Source organism: Labeo rohita, chromosome 19 (assembly GCF_022985175.1).
Source record: "Labeo rohita strain BAU-BD-2019 chromosome 19, IGBB_LRoh.1.0, whole genome shotgun sequence".
NCBI lineage: Eukaryota > Metazoa > Chordata > Actinopteri > Cypriniformes > Cyprinidae > Labeo > Labeo rohita.
The window spans coordinates 31,675,988-31,697,264 of NC_066887.1; the positions used below are offsets into that span (position 1 = coordinate 31,675,988).

Below are 21,277 nucleotides of genomic sequence, written 5' to 3' on the forward strand. Positions count from 1 at the left end.
TTCCTGTGATTTCAAAGCTGAATTTTTAACATCATTACTCCTTCAGAAATCATTCTAATGTTCTGATTTGCTGCTCAAAAACCATTTATTATTATTATATTATTATTATAATTATGTTAAAAACTGCTGAGCAGAATTTGTTCAAGTTTCTTTGATGAATAGAAAGTTCAGAAGAACACAGATATCTTTTGTAGCATTATAAACTGTAGTTTATAATTTTAAAGCATCCTTGCTAAATAAAAGTATTAATTCGTATAATTTCTTTTAAAAAATTATATATACTGACTCCAGGTTCTTTGAATGGTATATAAAAATATAATAATGGTATGGTGTATAATGTTACAAAAACTTTTCATTTCAGATAAATGCTGATCTTTGGATTTCCATATATTAAATAATCCTGAAAAATGTATTCAACTGTTTTAAATATTGATAATAAGGATAATAAAAAATATTCTTGCAAATAAGCAGATTAGAATAATTTTCTGAAGGATCATGTGACACTGAAGACGAGTAATGATGTTGTAAATTTAGCTTTGATCACAGGAATAAATTACATTTTAAAATAAATAAATGTAGAAAACAGTTATTTTAAATAGTACAAATATTTCACAATATTACTGCTTTTGCTGTATTTTGGATCAAATAAATGCAGGCTGCAGAAGAGAATTCTTTAAAAAACATTAAAAATCTTACTGTTCAAAAACTTTTGACTGGAGGTATATGACATACATTTCTTTAAAATTCTTTGTATAAATAAAATATTTAAACATTTGCTACTTAATGTAACACGTCATTACATGTGTGAATACATAGAGAATGTGCAAATGCGTGCTAGCTACCTATCAAGTTCTATCACTGGTTGAAAAGATCCGATCGATTCGGTTCGAACGATTCATGAATCGCTAGCAGCGGTGCTTTAGTGAGGACCGTACCAATGATTGTCCACAGTGGGGGGATTTGTCGGTTAGCGTTGTGCAAAAAACAAAAACAAACATGCTTTGAAGCTGTGTGGAGTTATTTACTGTAAGTGTCACTGTATAGAATATAACCCTCACGCTTATAAATAATCGATATTTTATAGAGAACACTGACGCAGGCGTTAGCCCTACTTATGTATGGAAGCGACTATTTGAATCTATTTGATAAGAGACGAGCGCTTTGAATATTTGCAAGGTAAGATGGACATTTGATGTAGTACTGTATTGACAACATGTATTGTGCTTGCACAATTAAAATGCAATATTCTTTGTTAAAAAAATAATAACTAGTCAAATTGCGTATGGATGTCTTGGAAACAGGAAGTGTCATATTTCAACTAGGAACGATCTTGCATTGCTCAGGTTTCTAGTTAGGAATTAAATTAGAATGCTATTTCAGTTTTATTTTGTTTGCATAAGGATGGTAATACATCACTATAAATTAAAATTAGGCAGTTGTTTTACTCATCATAGAGTGTCAGAATTTACAGTTGCCTTTTTGTTTTTATATCACATTGGTCAGATGTTTGATTTATTTTTCCAGCTGCAGTCCACATGAATAACCTAAATGATCCTCAGGACTGGAATATAAGGCCAGAGAGGCAGGGCGGTGGTGGTGACAGCAGCAAGTGGAACTATGCCCTCCTGGTGCCCATGTTGGGACTCGCTGCCTTTAGTATGTACTACACAACACATGCTTCAGCAGCATGTACATTGTGATGAAATGCATTTCATATTTAGGGGTTCAAGCGTGTGCAGACCAAACTGTAAGCCGTAGAGTGTTGAAAGTTGCAGGGATGGTAGTACTCACACCACCAACAATGTCACCAAGGCTCACCCCAATCAGCCTGACAGGGGCGCTACAGCGAACAAAAGCACGAAATCGCCTCCGATTCGAAGGGCCACTTTTTAGTAAAATGCTTATAACTCCTGAATGGAATGAGATATCTTCGCCAAACTCAGGACACTTATTTAAAAGCTCAATCTGAGGTCACAGGACAAAAATCATAGAGCTTAGCCACTTGGTGGCTCTATAAGAGGGAAAAAAAAAAACATAAAAATGGCTATACCTACGCATCCATTTGTCCTATCAACATGGAAATCGCTGTGCACGGTCTTGGTCCAAAGTGCCACAAGTGTCTACAAGGACATTTGCGAATCTCAAAAAACATGGCCGCCACTGGCCATCAAAATTTGAACAGCTGTTAGACAAGGTTAATGGAGGCTGATCGGAACGAAACTCGGTGGGCCTGGTCAACTTACAGCCCCAAAGGTCTGTAAGAAATTTGAAAGAAATCAGCCACTGTGGGGCGATATCACATTTTAAAAGGGCATAAACGGTTGTACGTTGCACAGTTTTTCGCACATACGCACGATATTCATATCATACGATAGAACTCCTCATTCCGGACAACTTTGCCTCTAGAACCACTGCAGTCAATCAAATTGTTTGTTAAATTATTGAAAACAAAATTTGCAAACTAGTCCTAGGTTTTTCACTTAATCTGGAAAAAACACTGCAGTACAATTCTCTGGTCTCTCTAGGTCAATAATTATCAAAAAAATGTTGAAATTTACCCTTTGGGAAGCTATAATGGGGTCGTTTAGAAAAGGGGCCTGTCCGAATTTACCCAAAATCCTATAAAGCCTAAAGGAAAACTCAAAACTTCACGAAACCTGGTGAGCACATGGGAGAGGTGATGCAAAGTTTTAAGGAGATCGGACCACAGCTGCTACTATAACAGTCATAAACATTACAAAACATAATATTTCTATGGTAAATTACCTGTATTTGCAGAAAAAGGCTTGCTGCATAATGTATTTTTTCCTATGTGCTTAAATGCCTTAAAGCGCTTGAACCCCGGTAATCGTTGCTTGAAGCTATATTTTATTTTTCTTTTGTCTTAGGATGGATCTGGTCCAAGGAGTCTCAAAAGGAAATCGAAGAGGCCAAGGACAAGTACGAAAAGACCATAAAGACAATCCAGAAGGACCTGGATGTGAAATACAGACAGATGCTCTCTGAAAACCGCAGAGAAACAGCTCACCTCGAGCTTGATCTAGAGAAAGAAAAGCAGCGAGCGCATGGCTACCGTCAAGCCCTGGCTTCCCAGAGTAAGCAGCTGGAGGAGGAACGTCGAGGTATGAGGTTAGAACGTGAAGCTCTAGAAAACGAGAGAGCTAGATTGCGCTACGCAGGACCTGGTGGCACCCTCTTCCACGAGGCCTTGGAAAAGGAGAAAGAGCGAGAGAGGAGGGCTTCGCTGGCTCTGAAGGACGTAGAGTACAGGCTGGTGGAACGGCAGAGGGCCTTTTGCAGTATTTTGGTGCCTCGTGCGAGGAGGGTGGAGATGGAGAAGGACCTTCTGGTTCGTACAGCCAAAGAGCCTCTTCTTGCACATCTGGAGATGGAGGACGGTCTCAGGGATATTTTTAAGAATGATCGCAGCTGTGCAGAGTATCTGAACACAGATGAGCGCAGGAATGGGAGTCTGATGTGGCTGTATCTCAGATACTGGCAGCTGCAAGTCACTCTTCAAACACACCAGAGAGCGGAGGCGGCTATGCTCGGCGTACAGCCAAAAAAATGACATTGGGAGAGCAGAAATGTATCTATATCACTAAAATGATGTGTTTTAAAATATCTCATTGTCAATAAAGTTAATGAGATTCTATTTTGTTATATTCTTTTCTTTGTTGGAAGAGCATTTTTAAGAAATAGTTTACCAGCAAAAGAAAATTTGCTGAAAAGATGTAGATGAGTTTGTTTCTTCATCAGAACAGATTTGGAGAAATGTAGCATTACATCACTTGCTCACCAATGCTTCCTCTGCAGTGAATGGGTGCCGTCAGAATGAGAATCCAAACAGATGATTAAAACATCACAATAATCCACAAGTAATCCACACATTAGCATCTTGTGAAAAGAAAAGCTGCATGTTTGTAAGAAACAAATCCATCCTTAAGATGTTTTTTTAAACTTCAAACCATTGCTTCAGGCTAAAATACGAGTCCATAATCCATAAAATTGCTTTTACCAGTGAACACAAAACAAAGAAGCATAAGCAATTTGTCATAGAGACAAATTAATTTACATAGCCAGGTTTATTAGAAAGCTAGATTAGAGGTGAAATAGAAAGGAGAAAAAAAAAGTGCCACTTTAATTAAAAGGAACACGATCACTGACTAAATCATAAGCAATACACTGTAAAACATTTTAACAAATAAAATGGCTCCGATTGCTATGCATTTGCAGGACCAGTTTAACTAGTGCTGAATAAACAGTTCAGGGTGGATAGTCATGAAATGACTCACAGCTTTATATTGTCAGTCTGTTCTGATCTTTAAAGAGAAGATAAGTTAATCTTACATATTACATGATGGCCTAAAATAATTTAATCTTACATACTGTTTTATAAGAGGGCCTAAAATAATTTAGGTGTAAAGATAAAAAAAATATTTATACATATGAGTTGGGTTGTGTAGATGTAATGCTACCACACCTGCTTGAACATTTAGCTAAAAAGCTGCTTTTGGTGACTTTCCTATTCCTTCATGCAACCAGCAAACAAAATCACTGAGATGGTGTTATTCTCTAACTGATTTGTTTTCTTTTCAAACATTTGACCTGATCTGCCACTTAAACTATCTTTGCATTACTGTGTTAAAATAATTTAACTACTGATATTTAATACCAGTTCTATGACTTAATCTCTTAAGTGTTTAAGTGTATGCTATTCAAACAATTAATAAATGTAATATCTTATCAGGGCTCAACGCTAAGGATTTTTTCTACTGGCCCAGTCTGGCCAGTGGTTCAAATTTTTACTTGCCTGGTCAAAATTTTCACTGGCCCTGCACAAAAAAGCTAAATAGTTGCTGTTATCATTGTTTTTTACTCATGTTATCTTTTATTTTAAAGTGCCCCTATTATGCCATTTTAAAGGTTGATAATATTGTTTTAATAGACTCCCAAAACAGGTTTACATGTATGCAAGGTCAAAAAACACTTCCGTTTTCTCCAAAAATAGATTTCATTTTACCCCATTTCTAAATGATTCCTAAACGACTTCTTCGAAGCAGTTCGAAGAATCAGTCTGTAAGGGGGGAGTGAGAGACGAGAGGCGAGCGGATCCAAATGCGAGCTTTTATTTAATGGACGAGGCAAAGACATGGTCAGACAGGCAGGGTCAAACAGGAGCAAACAGGAATATCACAGGAGAGACGTAGAGAATAATCCAAAAACACTAGCAAGAGTCAGGTAGGCAGGCGGCGAGCAGTCGAGACGAGAAGGGCCAGGCGTGGGGACTAAACACTGGGAACTAGGAACTCGGGAACAACGAAACTAGGGAACGCTAACAATAGAACACAAGAACAACTCACAATACTCCGTGGTTTGCATGGGGAAAGTCCGGGGCTTTTATAGAGCTGCTGATTGGTCACGGGGACAGATACAATCAGCGCGATGGATCCTGGGAGATGTAGTCCGGGGTGTGGTGCAACAGTCAGAGTGTAATGATGGGGTGAGAGTGACATCTGGTGGTGAGCGGACAGCGGGACACCGACCAGTAGGGGAGGCTGCAGCCTCCCCCGTATAGGGGACCAGATTCGTGACACAGTCTCTCTAAACCCCTCCTTTCCGTGAGCCCTCACTGCTGTGATTGGTCAGAAGGCGCAGTTCTTTATGATTGGTCTACCGCGCACAGAGTGTCGGAGAAGGAAACGTCCATTGCCATAACTGACTGACAGCCTTGGATATTTGTCAATACACAGAAAAAATGGCATCAATTTTACCATACCAATTCGAGCCAGAGTCTGATGATGAAACGACTAAAGTGGCTGATCGACAAGTTAACAGGGTCTACCTTGGAAAGTGCTGACAATTTGCTTATGTAAGCGAACCGGGCACACCTCTATGTTGTAAACTTCAACATCGTATAATGCATTAAGGCGGCTTTCACACCGAACGCGGGAAGCGCTGCGCTGGCCGCTGGGTTCAGTGCAGCCCTTCAGAGCACAGCGGCAAAAGTTTATTTGAACAACTTATTTGAACTTTGTCGGCGGCGTACGCGCTCCGCTGCGCGTGCGCTTTGGTCAGGCAGAAACAAGCTGTCCTCGCAGGGCGAAACACATTGAATCGAATGGGTTTCATAGCACAGCGCTTTCCGCATTCGGTGTGAAAGCCGCTTCGTGCGCCATCCTTTATCATTTCTTAAACTAATGAGACAGACAGACAGTCAAGCTGCATCAATCACAAATTGTCAGACTACAGTGGGTCCACAGCTGAACAACAGAACTACAAAAGCTTGATTTAGCCTAGTGTTTCTCAACGGCAGGGGGCGTTCGGACAGCATCGGAGGGCGCTGGAAGTAATATTTTTAAAAAAGGGGGGGCGTTGAGCTGTTCCTGGGGGGCGTTTGGTCAAGACGAGTTTAAACCAAAGATGTATGAGCTGAAACTTGCAAAAAAAAAAAAAAGGTCTGCTACATCCTAACACTGTCTCTACACTGGATACATTAAAAACGCACTTTCTATATCTGTTTTTTAACTTGTCGGTAGCGCAGGCGCGTGAAATCCCACAGGCAGAAATAGAACGCCGCATCTGTTTAGTGTAGCGCTCGCGCTCAGTTGTTACTGAACGACAGATTATAACGGGATCGATGTGCTTTAAGACACGTGTCGCGCTGTTCGCGGTCAGTGTAGTAGTGCTGTTCGCTGCTAGTTTACACCAATACTGCCCTCCTAGACCTGACGGTGTATAATTTCCTTAGCAACGACTTCAGTTTGCTTGACTTTTCTGTAGCGCAGCCGCTGCGTCAAAACAATAGCAAGCATTTATACACGATAAAGCAAGACATGTTTTTTCTTGTTTAGAAAAATTAATATTAATACATTTTGTTTGCTGATTGGCTGCAGTTGGTTTGAATACCACATTTCTAAGGAGTTTATGAAAAGCTCACAATTATAGGCTAATATATCCACGTTGTTTTTTTGCTCCTTTTTTGCTTCTAATGATAATGATACTTCAAAAGATAAATCAAAAATGTGATGAATGTCATGTGCCATTTAATGACATTAAAAAAATAATATTATGTATGAACTGTTTTAAGGGTTAAGATACATGCTTTCAAAACGGGCCTATATATTATAAATAAAATATAGCCTATAATATACACTAGCATTTAAAAAGGTCAGTATGATTTATTAATGGGTTCATAAAAAAGGTTGCATTTGTTTGTTTAAAAAAACAGTTTACATTAAATACATTAAAAACAGTAAATCTATCATTAAAAAAAAAAAACAAAAAAAACTTTTTATTTGAATATATTTTAAAATGTGTTCTCTTCTCATGCTAAGCTACAGTATATTACTATAGCTTTCAGTGTCACATGATCTTTCAGAAATTATGCTGACTGTTGCTTAAGAAACATTTCTTGTTATTATTATAGCTGGCACAACACACTGACAAAAAAGCAAGATTTGAAATTTAATATATATATAACAAATCCAGTGTTTTCACTGGCCAACTTAGTTTTATTTTGTTAATATAAACAAATTTTGAGCCATGATCCAGCTTTGCTTGCGAAGACTGAGAAGCTCCATTTATAGCCAAACATGATTCCCTCACCTATTACTGATTCACCTGCTTGCTGTGTTTCAAAGTAGTTTATTTGGTTATTCTATAACCTTTTCACTTTTATTTTGCCTCTGTCCCAACTTTATTGGAGTGGGATGCATACTTCAAATAAATAAATAAATAAATAAATATTTTTTAAATAAATATGTTTATATTTACAAAATACATTTAAGTTGGTCAGTGAAAACTTTGGAAATCTTTTCTTTGTACTTTTGTCAATTAAATAAACGTTAAATAGAATGAACAAATTACAGATTTTATCATTTTACAAAATGTCCCAACTTTTCTAGAATTAGGGTTGTACTTAGTTTTTTTTAAAGTAAACTTTGAAATATTCTCACAAAATCTATGAAATATAGTAAAGTAGTAAATATAAAGTAATGGTATTTGCTCACCAAAATAACAATGTCCACTGTGTCATTTTTATTTAGTCTTTTTAAATTTGGGGCAACAAGATATATCCACATCTCAACAACACTGAAGCTGTTGCAATGAAAACCACCGACATGCTTAAAAACTCTGTAAATGAATGTTATTACACTTATTTTAAAATAATTTACTCTAAAAAAAGTACTTCACTCTTTTTTGATCAATTCAATGCATTCTTTAAATAAAGTAATTTCCTAAAAATCATAATGACCCCATACATTTGAATTACTGTAAATATAATAACAGTCCTTATTATAAACACAAAATAATAATAATCAACTTTAATATTCAGTGAGGACAATTAGACTACGATTTATTTGATGGGGGGGCGGTGAGGGACCTGGATAATGGGTAGGGGGGTGCTGGCCCAAAAAAAGGTTGAGAACCACTGATTTAGCCAGTTAGCAAGACAGATGCAGGGTTGTTACACAACATAACATACACAACTACGTATTTTGAACGAAAATACAATCTTTGTAGATTCATCATCTTTTGGAAGTGAATATAAAACAGTTTTACTCACAGCGTAGGATACAGCGTCTTCTGTATAATGTACGTGTAAATTTCCATGTGACCTAAACCACATGGAAATTTTACTGTTTGTGGGCGGACAAGTTGTTGGCAACGTAGAACGTGGGCGGACCTTATGCAAATGTGTTACTTCGTGACGTGCGGCCGTAACAGAAAAAGATTTGAATTCCTGACGACTCGTTCAGGCAAATGTGAGCCGACTCTTTTTTTTGATAGACAATAACTTTATTTATCATGCACTGTCGGCTTCACAACTTTGCAGATAGTTTATGTTCTCATACAGCTACATGACTCGCTGCATGAAAGATCATATTTGAAAAGGCATAATAGGGGCACTTTAATAAATAAGCTTATATGACACCAAAATTTTACATGCCAATTAAAATTGTACAATTCTCGATTCCAATTTCGATACCACACCTAAACCTACTAGCCTAACTAAAGTTCAAATATTATTTGTTTGTTCAAAAATGATTGTATTGTTAATATTTTATTACACATGAAAAGATGCTTTAGGGAAAAACAGCACGGTCTGAAAAGCGCAAACTCAGTCTCTGCCAGTAGATGGCACTTGAATAACAGTGTAGTTTCTTTGGTAACTGCTGTAAACAAAGCAGCACAGTGCTTATGAACGCTACTTTAAATGCGTCATACATGGGCAAATGAAAAGAAAACGCCTTGTAAACCTTTCTTAAAAGAGTCAGTTCCCATCAGAGATACATTCATATAAACCCCCGTTTCAATATTTAGGATAATATTTCCAGTATTTCGCGCATTGTGAACCATGATCTTGCAATAAAAAAGAGGGGTTACATTTCAGTAGCTTTAAATGTAATCTGTCATGAGTCACTTTATTAAACATTTTTAGTCAGCTGTTATGAAATAGTGGCAACATTTTGTTGGCTAAACTATATCAAATTTTACTTGTCAGATTCAGTGACCCTGGCCAACTGCAACCTGGAACCATAAGCATTTGTAAGGAACAAACTGTAGATCTCCAACATTATTGGGTAATTACAGGAACTAGTAATAAGAATAAAGTTAAGATATACATTTATCAGATAATCGAAATATGTTATAGCTTTCAAGCGCTAAAACATCTCAAACGAAAAACATTCTTATTAGTAGTAAACAACAGCAGCAGCATTAATGTTTCATTTCTTTCCTATATAAACATATGATGTTTTATTAACAAGGTTCGGGAGGAGCGCGTCAGATACCTAGCCTAACTAACACAACAGGAGTCCACTCAAGTCAATCAGCGCTATGCATTCAAATACAGCTGACTTACCTCTATCCTTTTGACGGTTTATCAGCATCCCTCCACCACCCCATCTCCTCACTCCGAGTTCTCACTACACCTAAGGGGGGTTCTCTGGGTTCGGGCCATTCCTGAGCTCGGAGCCCTTCCCCGGACAGCACGCCAAACATGCATTACTATACTCCGGCTAATTATATGTAAGCGTGAACTCGTGAATTAGATGCTGGCGACAGTATCTAGCTGGTCCAGTTTTCGTAAGCCTTAAGACATGAAACATCTTTACAGCACCGCTCGTCTCCTCTTACGCAGATCATTCGGCTTCAGCGTCTTATCTAAAACGTGCGCGCTCCCGCGCGAACATTTGCTGAACCTCGACCCCTGGTCACACTTTTCGATAGGTCACCGATTTCGGCACAACAGGCTATTTGTCCATCTCTCTGTGATAGCTTAACATTTTAATTAACAATTCTTAAAAACGTGTACAAATGATAAACTTTAGTGACGACACGGCAGTGGTCCGATCGGGCCAGTGACAAATTCGTCAACTGTCCCGAGCGTCTTTTACACTGGCCCCGGGCCATTGGGCACTCCTTATTGTCGAGCCCTGACTTATGTTAAACTGAACAAGATCAGAACTGGGTCAATGGCAAGACCAGAGAGGCAGGGTGGTGGTGACAGAAGCAAGTGGAACTACTATGCCTTTCTGGTACCCATGCTGGGACTCGCTGCCTTTGGTATGTACCACACAACACAAATGCCCTTAAAGGTGCTGTATGTGATTTTCAGTGGTGGGCAGTAACGAAGTAGTTGTACTTCGTTACTGTACTTAAGTACATTTTTCAAGTATCTGTACTTTACTGGAGTAGTTTTATTTATTTTTTGATTTACTACATTTCATAAAACATATCGTTACTCCTTTGCTACGTGCTCTGAGACGCAGAAGCGGTGTCTGATTCATGAACAAACTGATTCTTTTCAATGAACCTGTGAAATTGATTCGCCAATCGCACCAAACGATTCATTCACGAATTGGAATGATCCGATTGCAGCTGTTCTCGAGTCGACAACTCATTTATTCAAATGATCCGTTTAGAGCGAGTCTCCAGTCAACTGAATTCACAAGTAAGAACCGGGCGATCTTGCGCGCGCGAAAAGTAAGTTACTAATGTCGAATTTTAGGATTAATTATTGTAACTGAAAATCATATTTAGGTCAAAGCTGTCCGTTGTTTGTTGTAAGGGTGATCTGTTTCTGAAATGCTTGAATTCAGACACATCAACATCAGTGTCTCTGCTTTAGGTCAAAAACGAAAAATTTAAATAACAGATTAAATAAAATAACTCATGCACGCATGTAACCCTACCTGACGTCTGTTTTTATATTGTTTAGCAATAGTATACATTTTTATATTGTTTGGATCAACTAGATCAACTAGAATAGATATGAATGTTTATTCATAACCATACTGAAAATAAGTAAATATTGTTAGCTGATGCTGTCTAGCTAACAAGCTTGCTGGTGCTAAGTTGATGTAATTTTTAGATATAAAGTCCAAATATTTTTATTCAACAACCTATATAGATTACATCCGAGGGAAAAAGAAAGGATGTGATGTTCAGAATGGTAACTACAGTAATTATTAAAGTGGGAAGTGATGCCTACTGGGGGCATTTGGCCAGGGGTGTTTTTACACAGACAATGTTTGAAAGAAAAAAATCATTATGAAAATATAATTATATTTTGCTAACTTCAGGCCTTATTCTCATGTCATATGTAACTGTGACGTTGTGCAAAACAACAAGCTTTAAAACACTTTTTTCTTATTGGTGAAAATTAGATGGTCAAATCTGTTTTCTCTCAGGTACATTGCAGTGTAAGCTTCACATTGAATATTACTACATCACTCTTATCAATATAGTCCATATCAAAAACAAAAATGTATTTTTACTCCATATAGTGGTTATTTTGGGAAAACCCCAGGTATTTTGAGCAGTAGGATTATAAAAAATATGTGCTACTATAAAATTAAATTAAGTAGCCTATATAAAATTGCAAAATAAATCGATCAGTCTCGGACCTCCCGTAAGCATTAAAGGACCCCCCATAACACCCCAAATAATATGGGGGTCCCCTGGTTTTTCAATAACACTATAATACTTAAAACATGAAACTTGTGAAAATGAAATTAAACTGAAACTATTCATTGCTATTAAATTTAGACCTGCTCACTTTACAACATATTTTATTTTTACACGTTTTTACAGTGTTGCTCATTTTAACCAATCACACAGGACTCTGTTGAGTTTAGTATATAGTGGCCAATCAGAGGTGTTCAGAATAGTCATTGCTGAATTAAGCAACAAAATGCAGATGTACGAACTATGCAAGTAAGAGATTAATTTATTATACAGTGTATGGACAGCTTCATTGATTATAAGAGGAGTTATGAGTGCTTAAACATTCGCTAGACTGACTGTGCTCATTTTTCACTGCCTGATTCAGTGTAAGAAAATGCAATGCAATTAGAATATTCTCAAAATTCAAGATATGGTGGCAGAAAATGTATACCATTACATATAGTTAATCAATATTACAAATGTGATATTGATTTTATACAACAGTTTAATAAACTATAAGTTAATATTAATAGACTTACATTTTAGACACCATATTGCCTATTTTTTTGTTCTATTTCGCCAACAAATATGGTTCCAAACAAAGTGACAGCAATGCATTCCGTCCTGAATGAATCAACCGTTTGAATGGTTCAGCAACGACTCGCTTATTAACAGTGACTTACTGACACCTACTGCTGATTTTAATTTCACATTTAAAGTACCTTTTCATTTGTTTAATAATTTCAAAAATCAGCATTCAACGTTTTAGGATTAATATATAAAAACATTATTCTTGCATTTATAACTGCAGGTCAAATGCATTCATGTCCTGCATTAAACAGTGGGTAAATACATCTAAATGCCACTTCAGATGCAGTGTCTGTGTTTCATCTGCATTGAAAAGATGTATTTTGTTAATAATGATTTTATTTGTTTATTCAGTCTGATTATCATTATAGATAAAATCTCAGAAAAAGAAGAAAGAAAGAGAGAAAGAAAGAAGAAGTCCACTTCCAAAACAAAGATTCACATATAATGTACTCATCCCCTTGTCATCCAAGATCTTCATGTCTTTCTTTCTTCAGTTGTAAAGAAATTGCGTTTTTTGAGGAAAACATTTCTGCATTTTTCTCCATATAATGGACTGGTATGGTGCCCCGATTTTGAACTTTCAAAAGAGAGTTTAAATGTGGCTTCAAACGATCCGAGGAATAAGGGTCTTATCTAGCGAAACGATCGGTTATTTTCATTAAAAAAATAAAAACAGGCATTTAACAAAACATTTTTATCCCCTTATATGTACAGTATATACATATGAATTGAAATTGAATCAAGATCGAAATCTCCAGAAATCCACCCGGCCCCCACCCCAAATCTCACTCCAAGCTGAACTTAAAAGTTGGCAACCCTGCCATTATATGGAAAAAAATGCTGAAATGTTTTCCTCAAAAAATATAATTTCTTTATGACTGAAGAAAGAAAGACATGAACATCTTGGATGACAAGGGGGTGAGTACATTATATGTGAATCTTTGTTTGGGAAGTGGACTTCTCCTTTAAGTGTGCTTTACTGGCGCGTACATTGTGATTGATCTCCTGTGCTCTCTTAGGGTGGATCTGGTCCAAGGAGTTTCAAAACGAAACTGAGGAAGCCAAAGTTGAGATCAATCATCAAGCACTGGTGTCCCAGAATCAGAAACTCAAGGAAGAACATTGTTACATGAGGTTGGAAATGAAAAGCGAACTATCTAGACTGTTTCAAAAAGCCCTGGAAACTGAAAAAGAGCGAGAGCAGATTGCTTTAGCGGTTCTGAATGATGTAGAGTACAGGTTGATGGAAAGGCAGAGGGCCTTTTGCAGTTTTTTGGTGACCCGTGTAAGGAGAATGGAGATGGAGAAGGAATTATTGATTTATACAGCCAAAGAACCCCATCTTGCACATCTGGAGATGGAGGACGGTCTCAGGGATATTTTTAAGAATGATCGCAGTTGTGCAGAGTATCTGAACACAGATAAGCGCAGGAATGGGAGTTTGATGTGGCTGTATCTCAAATACTGGCGGCTGCAGGCCACCCTTCAAACACACCAGAGAGCTGAGGCTGCTATATTCGACACACAAGCAAAAAAGTGACATTGGAGGAGAAAAAAATGAATCTGTATCACTAAAATGATGTATTTTAAAAGACCCAGTTGTCAATAAGATTCAATTTTGTTACATTGGTTTCTTTGTGAGAAGATCAAATTCAGATTTCACAATTTGTCAATACGATTTACACAATAAATTACCAAATATTTAACTGTAGTAAAATATGTTTTTAGGGCTCAAGGGAGTATTTCAATTTTTAACCAAACATTTTCAACACTCATCCATATACTTCATCCATCTTGTATAATTATGCCCCTGTTGGCATAATGATGTCAGAAAAAACAGTCTGTCTCATTGTGAACTTTTCCTGGTGTGGATGGAAATCCTTAAATTTTATATTCCTAGTATGTTAATCCGAGGGTGCAATTATGCATCTAGACTCTTTTATAAAAGGTGACATAGAACAACAATTTGTAGCAGAGACAACAACATTCATAACAATGCACAACGCCAGGTTTATTATAAGAGGTGAAATGCAAAGAAAAGAAAAAAAGAAAGTGCCACCTAAATTAAAAGAAACAAAATCCCTGACTGAATTTTAAGCAATGCATTACAAAACATTCTTTAACAAAAAATCAGGCCCGCTCATGTCTTCAAAAGGGGGTTGGAATTTCAATAACCTTTGCATATGTACAACCAGTTTAACCAGTGTTGAATAAATAGTTCAGAGTGAAAGCCATGAAAAGATCCATGAGGTACCACAGCATTATATCTATCAATCTGTTCTGATCCTTAAAGGGAAGGTAAGTTCATCTTACATATAATATGAAACCCTAAAAGTAGTTTAAGATACAAATATATTCAGTATGCATATCAATAACGTGTAGGAACATTTTGCAAAAGTATGTTTTTTCTATCTGAAAGTGAAAGTGCACAAATTGTGAGCATATTCAAATAAAAACTGATGTTGTTCTCTTCTGACTAGTTTTCAATTTTCGATTCAGTCAAAATGAATGATCTAAATGCACGAAGGAATCAAATGAATATTAGAACAACTGGAAATGGTGGAGATGATAAATGGAACTGGAACTGGCCTTTGCTGATTTCACTGTCTGGCTTTGCGTTGTACCGTAAGCATTGCATTCTGATTGTTTCTGGCACAGAAAATGGCCCAAATCCCATGTTCTGTAATAATTTTATGTGCATTTTTGTTTCTCTTTTCTAGAACATGGTAGTTTTAGCTATTCTTTAGATTTAAAGAAAGCATTGACAGTATTCTTTGCTTCTTCACAGAATGGTTCATGCATAGGAGAATAAGAAATGAAATCGATTGTTTGAGGACAAGCATTGAAAAAGACAGAAGGGAGGACAAAGCCATGCTTGTGATTCATGAGATCCGCAGGTTGTTGTACGCTAGACAAGAAATCATTTGCAGCAATACTGTCCCATATTTTGCTCAGCGGACCAGAGAGCAAGAGTTGACCAGCATGGCCTCCACTGACCCTGTAGCATGTCAACTCAATATAAAGGCTGACCTCCTCAAGATCTTCCAGCATCCTGAACCCTGCTCAAGAGCCACTATAAACACATGTTTTGAGGACTGGCAGAGAAAACTTAAGGATTTACTTGAAAATGAGCAAAAATAGATTGGCACACAGTTTTATAAGGATACATTTGTTTGACCCAGTGTGACACTGGACTTATATTTGCTTGTTGTATGTTATGTTGTATTTTAATGTCATAGCCTATGTGAATGTGTAAATGTTCACTGTGATATTAAAAAAATTCTGTCAGGGTTGAATCTGTTATGAAACTGAGCCAAAACCAAGGTAACTGAATTAACAGCATATTTAATTATAGTCAAATCGTATCAGCTGTGTTATGCAAAATAAATGTCTGTTCAGATCAATGTAGCTTTCACCGCTATAGTTTTGTATAATTTCCTTGTACGAATCTACAATTATTGTCATTCAAGGTAAAGGATTAATTCATTAATTGAATTTATTTATTGAATAACTTATTTTCGACAAGCCTGTTTCCCAGACCTCATCAAATAAAGAAAACAACACCTGTAAGGAAACACTGACAATTAACTCTGAAGTTTCAGATTTGAAGTGGTTTAATGGTATTAAAACTAGTTGTATATTTGCATTCTTAAACCAGTTGCAACTTTATTGCATGAAAAGAAAAGATTACAAAATCATTTCACACGTCAGCAATGCTGAAAACTGCATGTAGTTCGTAATAAATATTTAAGGTCTAGTGAATCTTAAGTCCTAAATCTTTTGCACAGGTACAATGTTTTGAATGAAAAAGCACAGGCAGGGACATACAATACGAATACAAAGATGATGTTAAACTACAACTCAGTTTCAGTCTTTGCTACATTAATATATTGTAGGGATTTTTCAGGGAAAATACTAACAGATTTTCACGAAAATTAACATTAGATTAATCATTAATATACGGTAAATACCTCCAAATGCATATCTATGTATTATTGACAGTATTTGTACCAAAATGAAGGGTAAGAGGCTTTTGGTATGATTTGACACAAATGATTACAAAAATAAAAAATATCACTATTTAAAAAGTGTATAAAAATCTGCTCCTATACTGAACACATTTGTATTGAAAGTGATTAATCAGTCATCAGTAAGCTTAATCAATTAAAATAAGTTGGCACCCATTCATTCCACTAGTGAGCTAAATTTCTCCATAACTGTTCCAATGATGAAACAAACTCATCTTGGATGGCCTGAGGCTGAGCAGGTTTTCAACAAGCTTTAATTTTTGGCTTAATTATTCCTTTAAGTTTGTACATACAGGAAGTGTAAATACCCTGTGCACAGTAACATTTCCAATATATTAAAGTTTTAAAATATGTTTTCAGAACTGATGAGGTGCAGGCGATCAGTATTTATAAATATTTAACTAAACTTATGCGCAACCATACAATATCCATCTGACCCAAATTCTGACATTGCCAGATGGACAGTAGCAGCCCATCTTAGTGTGACCCTTTTCTGTTGTGGATGAAAATACTACATTTTACATTCCAATATTTTGATCTGAAGGTACAATATGTTAATCACAGATTTACTTTGCTTTGGTTTGCAAAATACATCTCTAGCAAATAAAATGAGCAAATCAGACCATCCATAGCTCCAGGGGGTGGAACTTAAATACAGCTTTACATTTTCAGAACCAGCAGTGCTGAATATATAGTTGAGGGGGAACAGCCAAGAAAAGATCTAAGAGGAATAACATTATTCTGTCCTTCAGACTATTGTGATCCTTAAAGACAAGGTAAGCTACCTAAGCATACTGCATTATATGTAGACTTAATGTAATTTAAGTGTAACATAAAAAGCCTATATGTGACCCTGGACCACAAGACCAGTCTTAAGTCGCTGGGGTATATTTGTAGCAATAGCCAAAAAGACACTGTATGGGACAAAATTATTGATTTTTCTTTTATACCAAAAATCATTAGGAAATTAAGTAAAAATCATGTTCCATGAAGATATTTTGTAAAATTCCTACTGTAAATATATCAGAATTCAATTTTTAATTAGTAATATGCCTTATTAAGAACTTCATTTGGACAATTTTAAAGGTGATTTTCTCAATATTTTGATTTTTTGCACCCTCAGATTCCAGATGTTCAAATAGCTGTATCTCGGCCTTATATTGTCCTATCCTAATTCCTATTCAGCTTTTAGATGATGTATAAATCTTAATTTCCAAAAATGGACCCTTATGACTGGTTTTGTGGTCCAGGGTCACATATATATATACTGTTATGTGTTGGGTCATATAGATATAAAGCTGCCACACCTAGTCGTGAAGGAACATGTTTCGAGAAGTTTCTTTAGATTTTTTTTTCATTCATAAAACCAGCAAACAAAAGCACTGAGCTGATGTTTTTCTCAAAATCTTTTGTCATTTTTGACCTGATCTGCTACTTGAACTTTAATATTACTGTTAAAACAATTTTATACTTCATTAATATCTGATATTTACCATCAGTTCTGTGAACTAACATATGTGTTTAAGTGTATAATATTCAAACTATTAATTTACGTCATTAAGATGTAATATATTATGTTGAACTAAGCAAGAACAGAACTGAGTCAGTGGCAAGAGAATATCTAATTCTTGTCTGATTGTGTTAACAACAAATAAATAACTACTTTTATCTATCTATCTATCTATCTATCTGTCTATATGAATTTACAATAACTTTTCCCTTTTACATATCAATTTAGAAGTATGCACTTATTTTCCAGCTCCAGTCCAAATGAATAATCTGGATAATCCGCAGGACTGGAATATAAGGCCAGAGAGGCAGGGCGGTGGTGGTGACAGCAGCAAGTGGAACTATGCCCTCCTGGTGCCCATGTTGGGACTTGCTGCCTTTAGTATGTACTACACAACACCTACTTTAGTAGCATGTACATTGTGATTAATTGCAAGTAAAAAATTATTTTTTCCTCTCTCCTGTGCTCTTTTAGGGTGGATTTAGTCCAAGCAGTTTGAGAAGAAAATAACGGAAGCCCTGGCTTCTCAGAATGAAAAATTCAACAAAGAACGCTATTGCATTAGGTTGGAAACAGAAAACAAAATATCTAGACGGTTTCAAGAGGCTGTGAAAAAGGAAAAATAGCAAGAGCAGATTGTTTCTGCAGTTCTGAAAGAAGTAGAGTACAGGCTGATGAAAAGGCAAGAGATCTTTTGTAGTCATTTGGTGCATTATTCATGGAGGGTGGACATAGAGAAGGACCTATTGTCTTATGCCAAACAGCCCCTTCTTGCAGATCTGAAGATGGAACATGGTCTCAGGGATATTTTTGAGAATGATCGTAGTTGTGCTGAGTATCTCAACACAGATCCTCGGAGGAATGGATGTCTGATGTGGCTGTATCTCAGATACTGGCTCCTGCAGGTCACTCTTCAATCACACCAGAGAGCTGAGGCTGCTATACTCAACACACAGACAAAAAAGTGACATTTGGAGAGCAAAAATGAATCTGTATCACTAAAATGAGTTTTAAAAGACCTTATTGTCAATAAAATGAATGAGATTCTATTTTGTGTTTTAGTGATTTCTTTGTGGGAAGAACAAATTCAAATTTGTACATAGAGTAAGTGTCAATACATCCTGGTGTGGATGGAAATCCTCACATTTTGTATTTCGTTTACGTTTATGCATTTAGATTCTTTTATAAAAGGTGACAAAACAGAGAAACATGCAATTTGTTCAAAAACAGTTAACACTTGACACTAAAATTAAAAGAAAAAAATCTCTGACTGAATTATTAACAAATGCACTATGTGTACATATATACACATACACTCATTTCAGTGAGCAGTTCTTAAAACAACCATTTTGAAGAAAATTTTAAAAATCTAAAGAAACTTTTTCGACTATAAAGAACCTTTTCTGCATTTGAAAGATTCCATGGATGTTCACGGTTTTTCACCATTGATGCCAATAAAGAACCTTTCATTTTAAGAGCGATAATATATGCATACCAACATAAGTTAGGTAATAACATAAAGCTACCACACCTACTAATGTGTAGGAACATGTTGCAAGATGTTGCTTGCAGGAACATTTTTTCTTCTTCTTGAAACCAGTGATTACTTGAAACCAAATAATTTCATGTTACTTCCTGTTAAAACAAAAGCTTGTGTTGTTCTCTTCTGACTTTTGATTCAGTCAAAATGAATGAATCAAAGGAATGTTAGAGCAGCTGGAAATGGTGGAGATGAAAAATCTAACTGGAACTGGCCTCTCTGATTTAGCATTGTACATTAAGCATTGCATTCTGGTTATTTCTGGCACAAAAAAATGGCCCCAATGTTTTGTGTTACTTTTATATGTATTTTTGTTTTCCTTTTCTAGAACAAAGTTTTAATGATTCTTTAGATTTGAAGAAAGACTAAATCACCTTTAAGCATTGACAGTAGGGTAGGCTACAACAGGGCAAAAGGCACCTTTGATATTATTTTCCTGTAAACCACTAGATTGCAGAAAAACATGGTGTAGTACTTTCCTAAACATTCGCTTTTCAAGATACACATGCAAATTTGTCTGATCATTGACGTGATCACAGGCAGCAGCGCAAAGTCGATTCTGTGTTTTGTTGCGATTTAGCTCAAAGGGAAATGTATATAAATAATTATAATTAATTATTATTAATTACAATTATTTATATCAGCTGCCAGTAGTAACTGTAGCAGAACTAATTTTCCATCAACTAATCTGTTTGTCCCACGAACATTCAGTATGATTTTTATATCAACTCTAAGAAATGATATTTTCTTGGCCACAGAAAATAACTTTCTTAAAGTACCATTGCATTAGAGCATGTAGCTCGAATCGGAATCGTAATGGGACATTAATTTGCAAGGCAGAATCAGAATCAACACTCATGTAATTTGTGCACAAGAGTTTTATTAACAAAGGACTAACACATAACTAATCTAAACAAACAAACACGAAGTCACTCATACATGGGGGAAGGGTCAGTGAGAAGCAGTTAGAGACAGGGAAATGAAGCTATGAAAAGAGTCAGTTAACCACCTGCGCGAAACCATCAGTGCTGTCTACAGCTTATACTAAACCTCCGTTTGGTTTAGTTAAATGTACAATACTGGCATTGCCTTGGTCGTTGAACAAGTGTTTGAATGCAGTCTTGGGTGAAAGTCTTGATGGTTGGAAGCAGTGGTGGTTTTGGAATTGCGATCACGTTCTTCCGGGTCTGAAGAGTGATGAACTCCAAAGATGTTCTGACTCGATGGTGACTGGGAGTTTCTTCCCATGGGAAAAATGAAGAAGAACCAAGAGCTGAGAAGGACCCAGCTGAAGTCCTGTGATCTTTGGGGAATAGAAAGACAAGGCCTGGCGCATGCTTAGGGAAGTCCTGAAGAGTTCTAGCTCATCTTCTTAGGTTCTCAAAGAACCACCACTGACTGACTGAGGCGCGTCATGAAGATGAATTCCAGGTGAATAGACCATAGTCAAAATTGGTCCTCTGCATTTAACCCATCACAAGTACACACACACACACACACACACACACACACAAATCAAGTGGGAAAAGACAATATACAGCTAATATACGCGCCTCTTTGAGTTTTGAAACCAGCGGAGACGACAGCACAGAATAAAGTCGCACATTCCAGCTTCCTGCGTTTCTGCCGCTGCTTTAGAAGACAAAATATAAT

At 36.5% G+C, this 21,277-nt stretch overlaps 2 protein-coding genes and 1 pseudogene across 3 annotated transcripts; all 3 read left to right on the forward strand.

The window, feature by feature from the left end:
- Positions 1–930: 930 nt before the first annotated feature.
- ccdc127b (coiled-coil domain containing 127b) lies at positions 931–3,655 on the forward strand. 2 transcript variants are annotated; one of them, XM_051136254.1, is made up of 3 exons: positions 931–1,176; positions 1,525–1,656; positions 2,889–3,655. In XM_051136254.1, exons 2-3 carry the CDS (start codon positions 1,536–1,538, stop codon positions 3,569–3,571), a joined length of 804 nt encoding a protein of 267 aa, XP_050992211.1. In that variant the 5' UTR covers positions 931–1,176; positions 1,525–1,535; the 3' UTR covers positions 3,572–3,655. The 2 variants fall into 2 exon arrangements, with proteins under 2 accessions (XP_050992211.1, XP_050992212.1); XM_051136255.1 differs by having other exon boundaries at positions 931–1,026.
- Positions 3,656–9,849: 6,194 nt separating this feature from the next.
- On the forward strand, positions 9,850–14,088 carry LOC127182253 (coiled-coil domain-containing protein 127-like). Its single transcript, XM_051137425.1, has 2 exons — positions 9,850–10,572; positions 13,566–14,088. Exons 1-2 carry the CDS (start codon positions 10,482–10,484, stop codon positions 14,084–14,086), a joined length of 612 nt encoding a protein of 203 aa, XP_050993382.1. The 5' UTR covers positions 9,850–10,481; the 3' UTR covers positions 14,087–14,088.
- Positions 14,089–18,344: 4,256 nt separating this feature from the next.
- LOC127181558 (coiled-coil domain-containing protein 127-like) overlaps positions 18,345–21,277 on the forward strand; it is a 9,101-nt pseudogene continuing 6,168 nt past the window's right edge.

Coding starts and splice junctions, on each gene's coding strand:
- ccdc127b (XM_051136254.1), top strand. CDS start 1,536: ATGAATAACCTAAATGATCCTCAGGACTGGAATATAAGGCCAGAGAGG. Junction 1,657..2,888: donor GTTGGGACTCGCTGCCTTTA/GTATGTACTACA, acceptor CTTTTGTCTTAG/GATGGATCTGGTCCAAGGAG.
- LOC127182253 (XM_051137425.1), top strand. CDS start 10,482: ATGGCAAGACCAGAGAGGCAGGGTGGTGGTGACAGAAGCAAGTGGAAC. Junction 10,573..13,565: donor GCTGGGACTCGCTGCCTTTG/GTATGTACCACA, acceptor GTGCTCTCTTAG/GGTGGATCTGGTCCAAGGAG.